Source organism: Vigna unguiculata, chromosome 4 (assembly GCF_004118075.2).
Source record: "Vigna unguiculata cultivar IT97K-499-35 chromosome 4, ASM411807v1, whole genome shotgun sequence".
Taxonomy (NCBI): domain Eukaryota; kingdom Viridiplantae; phylum Streptophyta; class Magnoliopsida; order Fabales; family Fabaceae; genus Vigna; species Vigna unguiculata.
This window is the reverse complement of record NC_040282.1, coordinates 2672307-2689975: the sequence shown is the minus strand read 5'-3', so window position 1 is coordinate 2689975 and position 17669 is coordinate 2672307. Positions and strand designations below refer to the sequence as shown.

Below are 17669 nucleotides of genomic sequence, written 5' to 3'. Positions count from 1 at the left end.
AATAAAAAGAGTAAAGAAAAATCTATTATAGAACAAATTTTGGTTAAACATATTTACTCTGCTTTTCATTAAAATTTTGATTAAACTTATTTACAAAAGGATCAATAGATTATAACATAAATTTAAAGAGAAGTTTAGATGTAAAATATTTAAAAAAATAAATTTTTTTATAAAATTAAATTTTAGTAATTATTATTTTTTATTTATAAGTATTACGCTTAAATAATAAAATATTTATATTTTTTATCAGATATAATATTTTTACTTTTAAACAATTAACTATGAGATAACTCGGTAATGAGAATAAATTAAGTACTCACCTTTATGAAAATAAAAATTTCTTTTCAGTAATCTAAATATTATAACCTATATTTGCAGGAACAAAAATATTAAATTTAATCTTTTTATTTTCTAACACTTTTAACTAGAAATTGGACAATCAGGAATAAGAAAATAGTATTATCCGACACTAAGACATTTAATTAACAGATTAACAAAAAAAAAAACATAATTACCAAGAAAAAAATTTAACCTCATAACTACAACTAAAATTCTTTCTTTGCAGGAATAATAAGAGAATATTAGTGAAAAACTTAAAACAACCAATAAATTTTGAAAAGAAGTATTAAATCATTTTTAATAAATTTCTTTTATTTTCAAATATAATGCAAGCATGCAACAACCTGGTGCATGAACCAAAAGATCCACAGACGCTAAAGGTGTTTCCACACGCAGCAGATTTTATCTCCATAAACCCTTCGATCTTTTTCGCTTCATTTTGCTTCTTCTCTTCACATCACATGTGCTAGTGGCGTCGTCGCCATCCGCCGCCATCATGTTAAGTCATCTCCGCCGCGCCGCCACGTACGGCGGTGCTACCTCTGACCACCTACTCGCCCTCAGGACGTTCAGCTCCGCCGCCGCCGTCTCCGCCGCGTCTAATTCTGACCCTTCACTTCCCTCTTCTCCCGAATCACAAAGTATGTGCTGATTCTTGTTCTTTTGATCGATTCTCCACGTGAGTCGATCTTGGTTTTTGCAATGCCGAAGCCCCTCTTCAAAATAATGAGCATCTTTTTATGGTCATTAATATACTTTAATTTTGTTTTTGTGGGTATATGAAAGGAAAAGCATCTAGATGGTTGCTGTTTCTACCTGGGGCTATAGCATTTGGCCTTGGGACTTGGCAGATTATTAGAAGAGAAGAAAAGGTGCGTCAATTATGTCATTGAATTTTTTTTTTGTTTCCACATGATGTTCTGTTTTCATAATCTCACATATGAAATTTTGAACCATTGATTTTGATGAAGGGGCATGGAGTAGGATGAGGGGAGGGATAGAGTTGAGTAATATTATGTGAATGGTGTAAGAGGAGATTATGTGATGTGAAAAGTAGCGCCATCAATTGTACTTCTATTGTGATTTTTTTTTTCCCTCTCATCCTGCGATGAAGTGTTTGTAAGTGAATGGGGTATCTCAATGTGTTTTGTGAATCTGTGATGAGGATCAAGTAAAAGGACTCCAGTCTGCCAGTTTAGTGGATTTTGAAGTTTTTTAACGTATGTACCACACCACTTTTGTGAACTTTCTCTGAACTCATGTGAAAATGGGTATCAATTATTTGTGAATTGATGATTATGAGATTTTTAACCAATTTCTGTTGATATGAGTGATCAGTTTACTTCAATAAATTTGATACATCAACTGGCCAAGTCATAGATGTTTCTAACAAAAATGAAAAAGAAGAAAAAGTAGCTTTAGTGCTAGAGGAAGCAATAGAAGTGGTAAATTTGAAATTTTGCCCTTGTCTGAACCAAAAAGATGTAACGAAGTTCTGCTGCTCTGGCAGTACCATGAACTGAAGGTGGACAAAGGTGTTTATTTACTCAGAAATGACGCTCTGGCTTAAGCAAAGAAAAGAAATTTTGTTTCAAAAATTGTATATGCACTGTTTTGCTACAGTTAGTGTGTTTTTTTAAACTAAATAAAAAGTAACTTGGTAACTAATGGAACATGCCTCAACTTAGATTTATTGAGCAGTGTATACATGCTACATATAGTGAAACTACACATAGTAGGTGAATAAGCACATTGGAAGTGCTGCCTGGAGTGGCTGAGGTCAAAGATAATAAAAATGTAAAAATATCAAAGTTATCTGCACATAACAACAAACATGGGAATTGAGATGTCTCAGGAGACCATTGTGTATTTTCATTTTTTTCAGTCACATGTACAATGCATATAACAAGTAGAATTATATATTATGTCTTATGTATTATATTGGTCTATGCTGTTCGATTATTAATTCACTAGTTTGACTATTAACTCATTCGCCCAGTACCCTGACTGGTTCGGTTCTGCTTACACTGGGTAATACATTGGATGATGGTGTCTTTTGTTGAATATATTTGGAAGATAAAAAAGTTGGGGGATTGAGTTTATTTTGTATTAATTTGAATTTCATGTTTAGTTATTAGATCATTGAAAACTCTTTCTGTTTTTAATGTTATAGATTAAAATGTTGGAATATCGAGAGAAGAGGTTGCAAATGGAACCATTACAATTCAATAGTACTTATTCATCAAACGAGGAATTAAATTCTCTGGAATTTAGAAAGGTTGCTTGCAAAGGATATTTTGATGATAGAAAATCAATCTATGTTGGACCACGTTCAAGAAGTATTTCAGGACTTACTGAAAATGGCTACTTCATTATAACACCTCTTATGCCAGTTCCCAATTGTCCTGACAGGTAAAACATAAACGTTAATGGTTTTGTCAATGAACGTAATGCATTACTTCACTTGAAACTTTTAATCTCTTGCAGTACCTGTGTTACTTACTATTATGTATTAGAGCTAAAGTTTCATCAAATGTTAGTGTGAAACTCTACACATTACAACACTAAAGTCGAAGTTATTGCATCTTTGATTAGAGTAATTAATGTGTTCTGTAAAACCATTTACAAATACAATGGAGTGTAAGTTTTCCTCATCATTATGTACCATTTTTAACACCACTTGACCAAAGGATGAATTTTCTGTAAAACTGATTGCAGTTAGTTGATGTTGAAAGTATTGATCATTGTACTCAATAGTACTACTTAATGAAAGTGTTTGGCTACCTTAAGTAAAGGGATCCACTTTAGAAGATAAATTGCAGTTTATATCTATTGATTAGAAACTTGACCTTTAATATAAGCTTGTTATACGCTTATGTGTGTGTATGTGTTTGTTTTGTTATAATTTCAACTAGATTTTCTAATTAATAGCTGTATTTGTTCTTTATTTTCTAAAATTGCACCCCTCTGCTTTAGAGGAACTAATTCCTTGTTTGAAAATGGATATTTCTTATACTATGTCCTGTACGATAATTTTCTCTTGGAGTATATCTTGTTATTTTGATTGAAAATCTCCGTGTGTTGTATGAACTTTAAGATTTACTTTTGGTGAAGTATTATTAACTTATTGTGGCCCATTATGGATGTTTCATGTCATTGACATCTCTTTTCATCAATATAATTATCCATGGATGCAATGTGTTTAGTGTGACCGGCTAAACATTGTTGAGCTTTTGAGAGCTTAGAAGATCTTCCATTTATCTGCATCACTTCATAAGTTTTAAGTCCAATCTCTTCTGTGTTAAATATCATCATATTTTCAAGTCAACTATTTTTTTTTTCTTGTTCATAAGCAATCCATTCCTGGTTTTGAATACTTCCCTGCCACTGGTGTAATGAATAAATGGCATTAGTTGTTCACAGTTTCGTCTGTTCTTATATTGTGTTTTTCTTCTTCCAGTGTGAGTTTTCCAATTTTAGTCAATAGAGGGTGGGTTCCACGCAGTTGGAAAGACAAATTTTTAGAGGCTTCACAAAATGAAAATTTGGCAGATTCGCCACCTTCCTCTTCTCACACAGATGGAACTACATCCTGGTGGAGACTGTGGTCTAAAAAGCCTCCTGTTATCACTGAGGTTGCCTATCTCCTAAGTCATTTCCTTATATAATGTGGAAAAATCATGGATTCAAACTTATCATGTGGAACCACTTACAGGATCAGGTACCGTCTGTTACACCTATAGAAGTTGTTGGCGTAGTTCGAGGAAGTGAAAAACCAAGTATATTTGTTCCTGCAAATGATCCTAAATCTTCTCAATGGTTCTATGTTGATGTTCCTGCCATTGCTCGTACTTGTGGCCTTCCAGAAAATACCATCTATGTTGAAGATATTCATGAAAATGTCAATCCAAGTAATCCTTACCCTCTGCCCAAGGATGTGAATACTTTGATTCGAAGTTCTGTCATGCCTAGGGACCACCTTAACTACACATTGACATGGTATGCAACTTACTCTCCAATGCTCATTGAATATCAATGTAATTCTGGTGTTGGCCCTATCAATAAATGGTTATTTTTGTTGTTGATAGTCAATTTTTATATTGATAATGTGTAGAAATTAAACTTGTAAATGGTTATTTTTTATTGGTTGGCAGTGCCAAATTATATTGGTAATGTTTGGAAAGTAAACTTTTTGTATAAAGTAAATAGTGTATGCATTAAGGGTGTAAAGATTCTTACATTCTCATTGAACTATATAAGTCATGATGTTATGCAAAGTAAGTTTGTTGAGTTGAAGCTTTATTGACTGGTTAATAGTGTAAAACTTTCACAGAAATTAAACTCTTGTGTATAATTGATTGGCAAGGTTATAGGTTTTGCGTTAATAATTATATGATTGACATTACTTGTATGATACTGCTAATATATTAATATTATATGATTGAAAATCTATTAAAATAAACAAGTTTCTGTTGAATCCTGTTTGTAATGATGAGGTTGAAATAATCTTGCTAACAACTTTTCTTTTGTATTTGGGTCAGGTATTCTCTTTCTGCAGCAGTTACATTTATGGCTTTTAAGAGGCTTAAACAGAAAAGTAAGCGGAGATAGCAAAGTCATTTTTCTGTTGCATGTGATAGTTGAGATATACACACAGATGACACATTATATCCTTGAAGCATTGTCTTACCAAACTTTTCTTCAAATGTCAATTTTCATGCAACTTTTGTCATTCAAGTAAAGTCCTCCCTGAAAGTTATCCTCACCTCAAAAACAGTGATGAAATGAAAGTGAGGTGATATTTTTATCAAGAAAACCATGTCAAGAATTTTGGTGCCACTGAGGATGAAGTTGCGGATATTCATTTTCTAGAAGGTCATTTTTTTTTTTCTGTTGTTGGAAAAGCAAGTAGTTGTAAGAGGATATCATATGAATATGTTTGGATTGTAGGTTAGGGAGTTGAGAGTGCAAAACAATTTTACCGACACAGACACATGTTCTACTAATTGGCTTAATGGTAAAGTTGGATGAGAGGGTTGAAAGATGTTCTGGGTTCAATTCTTCCCATTAATATTTGTGAGTTGAAAATACTAACCATCATGATAGTTGAATCACGAATCGAATGGTGTATTCATGAACATTAAAAAAAGTAATATACAAAACATGTAAATATGTAATTAATGTACGGTTAGTAATGCTAACAACGATAAAGAAACAAAATTGATTAATTTTTATTTTATTTTTGATGAAATGAAATTCATGGATTCTATTCCAAGAGTGATAATTCTTCAAGAGGTTTAAAACGGACTCCTTTGGAATACTTACAGAAAAATTCACAAATTTAAGCTTAATCGATGGATTTATATTTAAATGCACAATTATAAGTTTTTTTTGTTATCACCTTATTTCAGGTTTTCTTCCCCACTTTTAAGTGTTCTATTAACCAAAACATTTCCTATAATAATATTCTTTTATGAACAGATTTAAGATAAGGGTGTACCAAATAATAGAAGATAAGATATAAAGATATTCTCCTTAAATTTTTATTCAAAGAGTAACTTGAATGTTTTTATAAAGTAGCATTACATGTATATCTGAAGAAAAATGTTTTTTTTTTCTTTTTTTAAATTGAAACAGACATATTTCGGTACCTTTTGGTTTTTGTTTTACTTAATAATGAATACAAAAGTATTATATTATTCAACTTTATATGCGAAATCAAAATGAAGGTGGGAGGACATTTAAAATGCAAGGATTACATGAATTTACTTTGAAATCACAATATTTTACCATGTAACTTCTTCTTAAGATTATTTTGTAAGTTTTGCTTTAACAAAGGAAGCCTTATATCATTACTATAATTTTACAACCTATTTATTTTTATAAAAATTCAATTACATGGTTAATTTTAGGGTTAGATATGTTTTTGGTCCTTTAACTTTCAATGAATTTTGGAATTAGTCCATTTCAAAACTTTGAACCAATTTAGTCATTCATCTTTCGAAATATGTGTCTTTAGTACTTTTAATCAAATTTTGTTAAGTTGATTTGACATTTCAAACGCGTTTCATAATAGTATTTGACTTAACATTAAAGCAAAAATGTGTCAAACAGTATGAACAATTCAAATACAATTTTGAAATACGTACGAAACATAAAATAAACCTAACAAAATTGGATTAAAAGGACTACATTTACATATTTCGAGAGATGAAGGACTAAAATGATTCAAAATTTTAAAATAGACTAATTCTAAAATTTACTAAAAGTTAAGGGGTCAACAGCATATTTAACCTTTAATTTTATGGATATTGCTTATTAATGTCCTAGGACGAGTTAACAATAAGTATTCAGTTTTACAAAAGTTGATTATAAATCATGATATTGAATGATTATTGACTTAATAATAATTAATGTAACTTATTTAGAGGACAACAAAGTCCAAAAATATTGTACAATGTTTAATATTTTATCTAATATGCACTAATACAAAATAAAAAAAATTATTTACCAATGTTACTAAAATTTAAAATATAATTAATTAAAATCTAAAAAGTTTAAATTAATAGAAAAATAAAAAAATAGCAATAAACGTGTAAAATGTTAAAAAAAATTAAAACATAAATTAAATAATAAAATAATTAAATTTTAATGTTGGTAAAAATCTTAAATTTTTTGCAAAAATTAAAGAATTTAATTTTTTAAGTCTTCACATTTTAAATTTAGAAAATCTTTCAAGTGTCAGAGATTTTTTTTTTTTTTTAATAAAAGTTTTAGAAATTTCAAAATATTTATTTTATATAAAAGAAAAATTATTTAAAAATTTCAGAATATTTTTGTCTTTATAAAAATTTATTATATAATTAATTAATAAAATTAATTATTCCATTTTCAATGTCGAAACGATGAAATCAAATCATTAAGAAAAAATCACTTGAACAGAAGCAAAATTCAAATACATTTCGATCTAGGTTACTATAAAATCCAAAAAGAGTCATTGTTTTATATTTCCTTTGAATTTATTTTTGCAGTTTTTATTACTATAGAACTATTAAACATTTTCTTCCAAAAGAATTGTTAAATATTTTATAACAAAAATATACTAAATATTTTTAGTATAATTATCTACATGTCTAAATGAGCATCAAACAATGTGAATCACTTTACTTTGTGACCATCCATGGCTTCACTCACGTGTCTCCACCCAACCCACCCTCTTCTTCTTCATCTCGGTTCAGCTCTTCCCGCCATTTCCAACCGCTGCTTCAACCATTCCTCCTCACTGAACCGGACCCTCTCTGCAAAATCTCCTCGAACAGTTCCTCCACGCGCCATGACCAAGCCTAGTCTCTCACCAGCACAAGACCAAGTTGCTTCTCGTAAGTTCTACTTCACTCCACTGATTCAACCCTATCTCTCTTTTTTTAATTTTTTTTTTCTCAAGCCTTGGTCTCTCTGTATGTTTTTTTGAAGCTGGTGATTTTGAATTTGTGCCACCTCTGAGAATTGTGGAGTATCCAGACCCGAAGTTGAGGGCCAAGAATAAACGCATAGTTACCTTCGATGATAATCTGAAGAAGCTTGTCCACGAAATGTTTGATGTAATGTACAAGTAAGCTTTTTTTTTTTTTTCGTTTTAGTTGAATTATTAATAAAATGTGGCATCAGTTGGGTTTGAGCTCGAACGCAAGGCTTCTTACCTCAGTTCATTTTCTTGTTTCTGACTGCCAGTGAGATAATGCCATTTGTGTGATGTTCGGGTTTTAGTGCATTTCAGTGTTTGCTCTAATTTGGAAGGAAAGCTTGTATTTTTTTAAAGCACGGTTGTGAAGATTGATTTTCAAATTATATAGGCTACTTTTGTTTTCGAATACTAGACAAAACAAATATAAATTTACTCTTACCCTGACAATGTTTTTCTCAATGGATGTTTCCTTACAATACAAGAGTGTTCTTTATTGTAAGCAATATCAACCATAATAGAAATTTGAGGGCAGTTTGCTGTTTCAAACACTGTATTTTGTTTTAGGACTTTTGTCTAAAATACCCCTACAGTAGGAAAAGGCAGTTTGAATTGGAACAAGGCATGCGATATATTTTAAATTATGTTGAATATAAATAAGCTATATTAATTGACATTTTGATGTTATTGTAATCAATATTGTAATTCAAATAACATATCTCTATTTGCTTAATTGTTAACAATATTGGTTGGCTTCCCACAGAACTGATGGTATTGGTCTCTCAGCACCTCAAGTGGGAATAAATGTTCAACTTATGGTGTTCAACCCAGTTGGTGAGCGTGGTGAAGGAGAGGAAATTGTTCTTGTAAACCCAAGGGTTAGCAAATACTCAAAGAAATTGACTCTATTCAACGAGGGTTGCCTATCTTTCCCTGGAATTAATGCTGATGTAAAGGTACCTAACACGAATCCTTTTCTTTTGCATCATTCTTTTGACTGTATCTTTCCTTTTATACCTGCTTTTGGAGAACTGGAGTAGCAACTTTTAAATTTTAGTCAGTTGGAAAAGTTTGTCGTGTTTATTATATATTTAAAACTATTCTTCTTCATACTTGTGATCTTTGCTCCTATAAACTCAGAAAATCTTGGTACTGTTCTCTGATATTTCAAATCAAGCTTTGTTATTGGTGTTTTGGTTCTATATGTTAGAATGTAGTGACTAAAAGATTGAAGTATGTAACCAGCCTTTTCAGCATACATACTTCAATTGCGTGAATATCCATTGCTTTTCTTCCACCTATTTGGTGCTTGCTGAATACCGAGTTGGGTTTCATAAAATCATGATATTTTGTCTGATTGCGTGATTCTAATTTTCATTGCCTGATAGATCCTGATCATGCTGTAGAACATGTTGTGAAGTCATCTAGGATTGTATTGTTTACAAATAAATGGAGGGATCATGTGATCCTTCAAGCTGGACCAAAATACCTATAGAACCCAAATTCACGGTTGGCTCTTCCAACCCCAATTTTGGCATATCCCTTCGAACAAAACTCATTCTCCACCATTCCTCTTCTGTTCTTGCACTTCCCATCTGTACTGGTGTTGCCTGTGTTCTCTAGTGCACTAGTTGTCTTTGTTCATATGGTTCAATGCCAGTGCAGGGTCAGAGGCTAGTACAGTGTGCTGCTGGTTCCTCTGTTTCTATCTGTTGACTTATATGGGGATGTGCTGGACAAAGCTTTATTTTCCTTTTACCAGTGTTGTTTACTCCACTTTATTTTTCTGGTTTATAGAGAATCTATATACCCTAAAGTTATAATTTTCTTGTATATAGTTTAAGTTGTTTTTCCCTTTTTTGTTGCTTTCAACATGTGCTCAACCGCAGAAATATAGCCATTTTGTCGTTTGTTTCATATGTATTTACTCTTATGCCTACTTATGTGTCTCATAATTGTGGTTTAGCGACCAGAATCTGTGAAGATTGATGCACGTGATGTTAATGGAACTAGATTTTCAGTCAACTTGTCTGACCTTCCTGCACGAATATTCCAGCATGAATTTGATCATCTACAGGTGTGCTTTGAACTTTGATAACTAAAGCAACTAGTGTTTTAGTTAGAGCATCTTGTTTTTATATAATTAAAAATCATAACGACTAAATATTTTTAAATACATGGGTTATATTATAATTATATTCATAATAAATATCTTTGAATGTATAAAATATAATTTGAATTTATTTTAATTGTTGTATAATAATGGTTTTTTTAATTATTGACAAAATTTAGTGAAAGATACTATGAAAATGCAGCTCAGAGATAGAGATGAAATATTATAGATTGACAGAGTGGTCAGGAAATATCTCATCATATCATTACTGTACAAAAGAACAATTAAAACACTTACACCTCTTGAGCGTGATCTCCAAGTTTCATTATATTTTATGATTTGTATCTTTCTTTTTCTTTAAAATCAAGATAAGATTGTTATGGCACCACTCTAAATGTTATAATTCTAACTAGTTAACACAACCTATATTAATCGCATGTAACATCCCTAATACTATTAATAAAAAAAAAAAGGGAAGTACAACAGGAGAGGGACAAATTAAACCCATTGGCAAAACGTAAAATGTGGAAGACCTGATCTATCTCCACAATAATCACAACAGATGCAAGGAGGAGCACCCTCCCACCAAGTGAAAGCTAGTCCCCTACTACCATGGTTAGTTGAACTATTACAACACCTGCTAGATTCTCTAAAAATATGAGGAATTCTAAAGTACTTGAACTATCCAAGGAAACAAGAAAACAATTTTATTGATAACAATCACAGGAATTACATTCTCAGCTCCTCTATTTGTAACAATCAATCTCTCTAAAATAAGGAAACAATATATGCTAAAATAAATAGAAATTCAAAAGATATTTTATCATAATATAGTCGTGATGACTATGTTGAAGCCCATCAAATCATGTCAAATCACAATACGTTAAATGTATACTATTTTTTTCCTATTAATTCTTGATTTTGAACATCTTTTATTAATTTATTCACTTGATTGTATTGCAAAATTAGTTCAAAGTTAAACTTTTTAAACTAAATTTATGTAACGACTTGGTGTAATTTTAAACTTTTATGTAATTTTGAGCATATGCTTACATATTGTTGTGGTGTCTGCAGGGAATTCTTTTCTTTGACAGAATGAGTGAAGATGTTCTTGATAGTATTCGCGGGCAATTACAGGTTAGAAAATCCTTTTCCTGTTTTGTCACTGTCACTTGTTTATCTTCTGGTAGAATGATATTAAGTGGTCTACTAGAAGTTATTAGAAGGTTCTTTAGATCTCTCTGTAGTTATTACTTTAGGATTAGATTTCTATATATGGAGGCTGATGTGCTGCTTAATAAGAATCTTTTTTCTTTCAGATTATCCCTTTCAAGTTCTTCCTTTGATTTTATAATACATTATTAGAAAATATTTATTTCTTTGCATAAATAAGCTAGACGATTCATTTCATGATATGAGGTTTTTAGTTATGATTTGTGATGTATAAGGTGGAATTGACTAAGCCCTTAGTAATCAAAACTAAAATTCTAATTTCTATTTGTAGCCCAAATTTACTTGTTTTAAAAAAAGATAGAAAAACTTGTCAGAGAGTGAGCCTTGTGAAAGGTATAAGGTACCTTCTGACTTGGATGTCATAAGTTCAAATCTTGAAAATAATATATCTACTTGCGGAGATAAGGCTGCATGTAGGCCTGGTCAAGAAAACTGAAACTGGGCAAAACTATTTTGAGAATAACAGGTTTGAATGTGTGAAGTTGGATATTGGGTACTGAAATAAAAATTTGGTTATATTTGGATTTGTTGGGTTGGTGTGGGTGAGGTAAAAGTAGCCTGTCAGAATCCACACTTGACCAAAAGAAATTGTGTTTAAAAACTTGAACAAATGACAGTCTATGTGATAGCATAATATAATGATGGTGATCCACCTTCGAGTATTGTATAATGGTAGGAAAAACCTCATATCCGGGAAGAGTAAAAAGAAAATTTTAGTTTCAAGAACCTGTGCCAAAGCTGAATATAAGACGATGGAGGTAGCTACTGGCGAACTCATTTGGTTGAAACAGGTCATTGGGGAACTCAAGATTGAAGAAAATATATAAATGACCATAAAGTTTTGGACATTGTATTCTACGACAGGACCAAAGACATTCAATTGGGCTATCACTTTATTAGAGAGAAGATCAAGATAGGAGACATAACAACTAGATTTGTTAACTCTAGTAATCAATGGTATGATGCTTTCACAAATCCTTAAGGGGTCTGCGGATTAGCTATATATCTAGTAAAAATGGTACATATACAGGAAATAGTATCTACATATAATGAGGTTTATTGGCAACAAAGATCTTATCTAGAGGAAACAAAATCTCCTCTTATTATTTGCATTTCATTCTCAAAACTTTCATTGTTTTGTAAGAGTAACACAAACTAATCATTCAAGACTATTTATCACATTTCTAAAGGTTTATTTCATCTGTCACACAAAGTAAATATCTATGATGTCTATATTGAGTTCAAAGGGATTAAATTCTAGAGAAAGAATGTTAATAAATGTTTCGGTTATGGTTAAATTATTACAGGCCCTAGAAAAAAAGTACGAGGGAATGACTGGACTCCCAAGCCCTGAAATGATAGAGAACAGCAAAAAGAGAAAAGCCGCAGTTGGTTTTGGGAAATGATTATCTTCAAGGTCTTTTCTATGATAAATTTTATTTTTCTCAATCGCATAGATATGTAAGAGTTTACATTGAACTGAAAACGGCTTACCTATTTTACAGGTCAATATTCATAGCACTGAACACATAAAGACATTTCTCAGGGTGGACTTCCTTGTCTAGAATTGTTTGTTACACTGATTACATGACACCTCTATTATAAACAATGCCAAAGTCAGTTGTTCATGTTGCCCTGAAGGAGAGAACTGTCTCGAAGAGATATTTCCTATTGATTTATTGGTTTTAATTATGGTTCTTGAGGTCACCTGTGGAGTTGATTTTATATTTTTGTTGGCCTTTACTATGTATTATTTTGGGATTTATCACCTGAAAACGGCTCATGGAATGGAAGAAAACCTTTCTTTATATGGTTTTCTCTCAACATCCCAAAGGCAATAATTGTCTGTAATAAAAGGGCCAATTTTAGTTTCATAGCTTCACTAGTTTGAATGGTTATCCCTGCCTTTGTTGATGGGGCTTTTGGATTTTATACTTGCATTTTAATTTTCAGTGCAGTTGTGTACTTTCACGTCTCTTAACTCATTTTGATTTCTAGGCATTGGATGTTTTCAAGTGTCTTGCGGTCACTTTTCAGATATCTAGGCATTGGATTCTACATACTAGGAAGAATGGATGCGCAGAGTAAGTGGATTTCAATAAATAACCTTGCTTTTACCATATTCTCATTCTTGTGGATGAACCAATGGATATGTTATCCGGGTACGGATACGACACGGACACGGATACAGAGATACGGTTAAATTGAAAAAACATAGGACACGGGACACGGCGTGTATATACATGTTAAGTTTGAAGCTGTCAACTAATACATTGCCAATTAACACAAAAATAAATCAAATCTATCTATCTAATATTTAATATGCCAAAAGTAGTGAAATAATAAGATTTGTTTCTTATTTCAATCATCAAAATCATGTCAAAGATAAAAAAATATTTTTCAAATTGGACATAGTGTGTCTTACAAGTATCGTACAAGTGTCGGTGTCCGATACGTGTCGGACACGGGACACGCCATTTATGAGGCATGTCGGAGCATCACAGTGGAAGTTGGTATAGTCTATAGACACTGATGGAGTTTGTTTGTGTAATGCAAAATTTGAATGAATGTTTGGTTTTAATAAACTTCACAATGTTATGTACCTTTCTGCAAATCATGCTTTGGCTTATTTCTATAAAAGCTATCTGGATCTGTCGTAAATTTCACAGTAGGAGGTTTTAATAATTTATCCATGATGGTGCTGAAAGAGATAAATTAAATCGATGATGGGAAAAGATGAAGCAACAAATTCAGACATTTTAAAATTTTGCTTATCTCATTATTAAGCATGCTTTCATCATCCTATCCAAAATTATTTTTCTTTCTATATGCTTTATTTTCCCCATGCATCAACAAAGGGAAACCGCACTGAGGCAAAGTAATTGGTGGTGACAGATTAGTTTGGCAAAGAAGATTTTGGGAAAGTTGCAACAGAGATTAGTTCCATCAAAAAATAGTTCTTAAACCTATAAATTACAATATAATTTAGTTCAATATTTTCAATATAGAACAGATCTCATGAAGCTATAAATAGTTCATATTAGTTTGAACAAAGAGTGCGAATTTGATTCTTATGGAAAAGTTAGAGTCTTGAGCCCTTTTGAGTGATGCTTTGAATCATGAATTGATTTTTCTTAGTCTTTATCTTCTTCCTTCCAATGTTGTTCTTTTGCAAGATGTTGATTCTGTAATTTAAAGAGTAATGGTTGATACCAAAATTTTCTCCTCTAAATTTAAAAGGGGATACTCAATCAAAAGAATGTAATTTTATTGAAGTCATTATTTATTGAAGTTAACATAGACACAAAAACACTCACAAGAGCAAGAACAAGGTCAGTAAAATATGAAAAATTAAAGACACAGAAAAAAAGAAGTCAAAGCAAATAAATATATGATATCAAGCTAAAATAAAAGAAATCAGGGCAAATCAAATAAAAAGAAATAGAAACAACAAAACAAGAGACACAAACATGTTAAAGCAAATCAAAGCAAAAAGAATGAAATAAAATAACACGACCAAACCAAACTGAATCAAGCAAGATAAATGAAATAAAAAACCACACCAAATAAAATAAGTTAGTAAAAGAATATAAATTAAATATTAATAAAAATATAATAAAAATAATTATAATAAAAAATAATATTATAATTTAATAATTAAATGAAATTAATTTAATTTAATATTATTCTATCAATAAAAATATTTTTTATTTTAACTGATGACTCATATTTTATTTTAAATTCACTTCTACAATTAAAATTAATAATAATAATATAAATAAATTTATATCTTAAAAATAAAAAAAATAATAATTGATACTTATATAAGAGATTTTTTTGTTATGTCAACATTTATTTTTCTATTTTATCCTTTAAATAATTTTTTTAAATTAAAATAATTATTTTATCAATTTGAACTTAACCACATCGTCATATTTAATCAAATTTTTTTTTTCAATTGAACCAACTTTTAAATTTAATCATTTATAAAACTACCTAAAAAGTAATAAAAATGATTTATTTTAATTTTGTAATTAAAATAATAATTTATAACTATATATAAAGATATATTTCTTTTGTTTCGTTTTTATTTTATTTTATTATTTTAATTACTAATTTTTAAATTTAAATAATTATTTACAATAAAGAAACTATTATTCAGCTTTATCATTTTATTAACTATTTCTTGAATTCAAATACTTACATAATAATTTAAAATATTTGAAAGAGAATTATTTACTTTTATATTTTAATAACTTCTTTTTAAATTTAAATAATTATTCATAATATTATTTATCTTAATAATAATAATAATAATTTTATTATTTTTTACTATTATAAAAAAATTAAAAATGAATAATAATAATTTTTAATATAACGATAATTTATCTTTTTATTTCATTATTAATTTTTTTATTTACATTGCCTAAAATTATTCACAAACTTTTTTTTCTTCTTTTTTTGTCTGTCTTTTTTACAGTCTTGATAATTATGGTTATATTAAAAATGATTATAATTCAGCAGCAAATAATCTGAAAATTAAAAAAAAAACATAATAAGAATTCAGTGTTTGATAAAAAAAAATTTACTTAGAACGGTAGGAAAAGGACTTAATTTGGAAAAAAAAATCTATAATAGTCTATACACGTCAATAAAATTCAAAAAACAGTTTACAACACAGAAAAAAAATTTAATTAACAACCAATATATCTCTAATCATACTCTTTTAAATAAAATTATTCTTTTAAAATAATTAATATACATTTTTAACTCTTATCACAATAAAAAAAACCTCTTTCAAATATAACAACGAATAAATCACTTTATATATATATATATATATATATATATATATATATATATATATTATAATTTGTTGGTATTTTTTATTCTATGCGTTATATTGTATAGGGTGTGACATTTGATGGTTTTGGCGAATACTTTGTTGCTGGAGCTTTTTTAGAGAGATTTTCTTTCACTTCCTTTTAAAATGTTTTTCAAGCCTTGTTGATATATTATGCGAAATGTAGCTTTTTAGTGATTTTTTAATTTTAATTTTTTTGGCTTTTTGCAAATGGACTAGTTGAAAATAAAGTGCATTTGTGTTCATATTCTGAGTTTTCTTAGGTGCTGTTGGTGAGTAATGCATACCAAAGAAAAGAGAGAAAATGACCTAAATTATTTAAAGAATCAAATTTATTATGTGTTTATTTTTTATGTTCTCGTATTGTCATCTACTTGACAAATTTTGCTTTAGCATTATTCTTAGGTTGATTACACATAAAGTATTTTCAAATCTATTTTAGGTTGACTTGTTAACAATCAATAGTATTTTATCAATGACTGGAAAATTATTCAGATGCAACTTTTAATACACTATTATTTTGAGATTGAGCCATAAAAGAGAAATATGAGGTCTTTGTAACTCATTTAAATAAAAACTTAGTTTATTTATTTAAATCATTTTTACATCAAATTTTAATCGTCAACAACTTTGTTTTAGTCCAATTAATTCAAATTTTCTGATTCTTACTAACTATAATTAATATTTACAAGTAATAAGCTATTGAGATTTATATAATAATTATTCATTAAAAAATGTTGTACATGTATATCAGTCAAAATTAATAACTTATAAATACTATTCAATTAAAAATGTTTAAATATTTAAAGTTGAAACAAAGTATTAAAAAACTAAAGATAATAAACATAGAGTAAGATTTAAGTAAAAATATCGATGTTAAAATAATCATTAATGCAAACTCTTGATAAAGAATGTTTAATATATCAGGATTCTTAATAGATTTTAGACTTGTCGTTAAAATATTAGAGTTTGTTATGTAAGGTGTGAATGTTAGAGTAGGAATTAAAAAAATATTGTTTAGTATTTTTGTTTTGAATTGGATCATGAAAGTCAATCTCAAAATTTTTGTCTTATATTTTTTCTCAATCAAAGATATTTGTTTTCATTGTGCCAATTTCAATTTATTCTTTACATTAATTCTAAATTTAGTTTTTATTAATATAAACCAAAATGTTTTATTATTTTTATCCTTGATCAGTAAACAACCAGTTTATTAAATCACATTATTCTTTGCAGGAATGATATTTGAACTTGTCTACTGAATTATTTGTATAACTTGACAATTTGGTACACTTGTCAACATGTAACAATCCTAAAACCAATCATTATAATTTTCTAAGATATTAACATAAAAGAAAAACTTCTCAATAAAAAATTCCAGTTTGACTATAAATTAAAATTAACTCACAAAGAAAATTAAAAAAATATTTTTTAAAATCTATATAAACTAGTATACGTAAGTTAATTTTAACTAATACTCATATATATATATATATATATATATATATATATATATATATATATTATAGATAGATAAATAAAAACAAAGTTTTACATATTACATATGTTATAAGTGTAAAAATGTGCTTATAGATGAGTATTAACAGAGTCAGATCAGGTTACTCATTCTGTAAGGTAAAAATGATGTGGATCTCAAG

The 17669-nt window shown here is 29.2% G+C and overlaps 2 protein-coding genes across 2 annotated transcripts; both read left to right on the top strand.

The window, feature by feature from the left end:
• Positions 1-694: 694 nt before the first annotated feature.
• Positions 695-5384, top strand: LOC114182026 (surfeit locus protein 1-like; the record flags this gene model as incomplete). The annotated part of the gene is made up of 6 exons (XM_028068768.1): positions 695-980; positions 1126-1211; positions 2513-2751; positions 3800-3974; positions 4055-4338; positions 4881-5384. Coding segments are annotated over 6 exons (1140 nt in total), but the record flags the coding sequence as incomplete, so codon positions are not given.
• A 2091-nt stretch (positions 5385-7475) lies between these two features.
• LOC114181360 (peptide deformylase 1B, chloroplastic/mitochondrial) lies at positions 7476-13112 on the top strand. The gene is made up of 7 exons (XM_028067786.1): positions 7476-7718; positions 7813-7951; positions 8565-8757; positions 9768-9878; positions 10989-11051; positions 12455-12564; positions 12653-13112. Exons 1-6 carry the CDS (start codon positions 7520-7522, stop codon positions 12551-12553), a joined length of 804 nt encoding a protein of 267 aa, XP_027923587.1. The 5' UTR covers positions 7476-7519; the 3' UTR covers positions 12554-12564; positions 12653-13112.
• Positions 13113-17669: the final 4557 nt, after the last annotated feature.

What these genes read in the sequence shown, in the direction of transcription:
- LOC114181360 (XM_028067786.1), top strand. Translation starts at nt 7,520, where the DNA reads ATGGCTTCACTCACGTGTCTCCACCCAACCCACCCTCTTCTTCTTCAT. An exon ending in ATGTTTGATGTAATGTACAA is followed by an intron (nt 7,952 to 8,564) that starts GTAAGCTTTTTT and finishes GGCTTCCCACAG; the next exon opens with AACTGATGGTATTGGTCTCT. An exon ending in GAATTAATGCTGATGTAAAG is followed by an intron (nt 8,758 to 9,767) that starts GTACCTAACACG and finishes ATTGTGGTTTAG; the next exon opens with CGACCAGAATCTGTGAAGAT.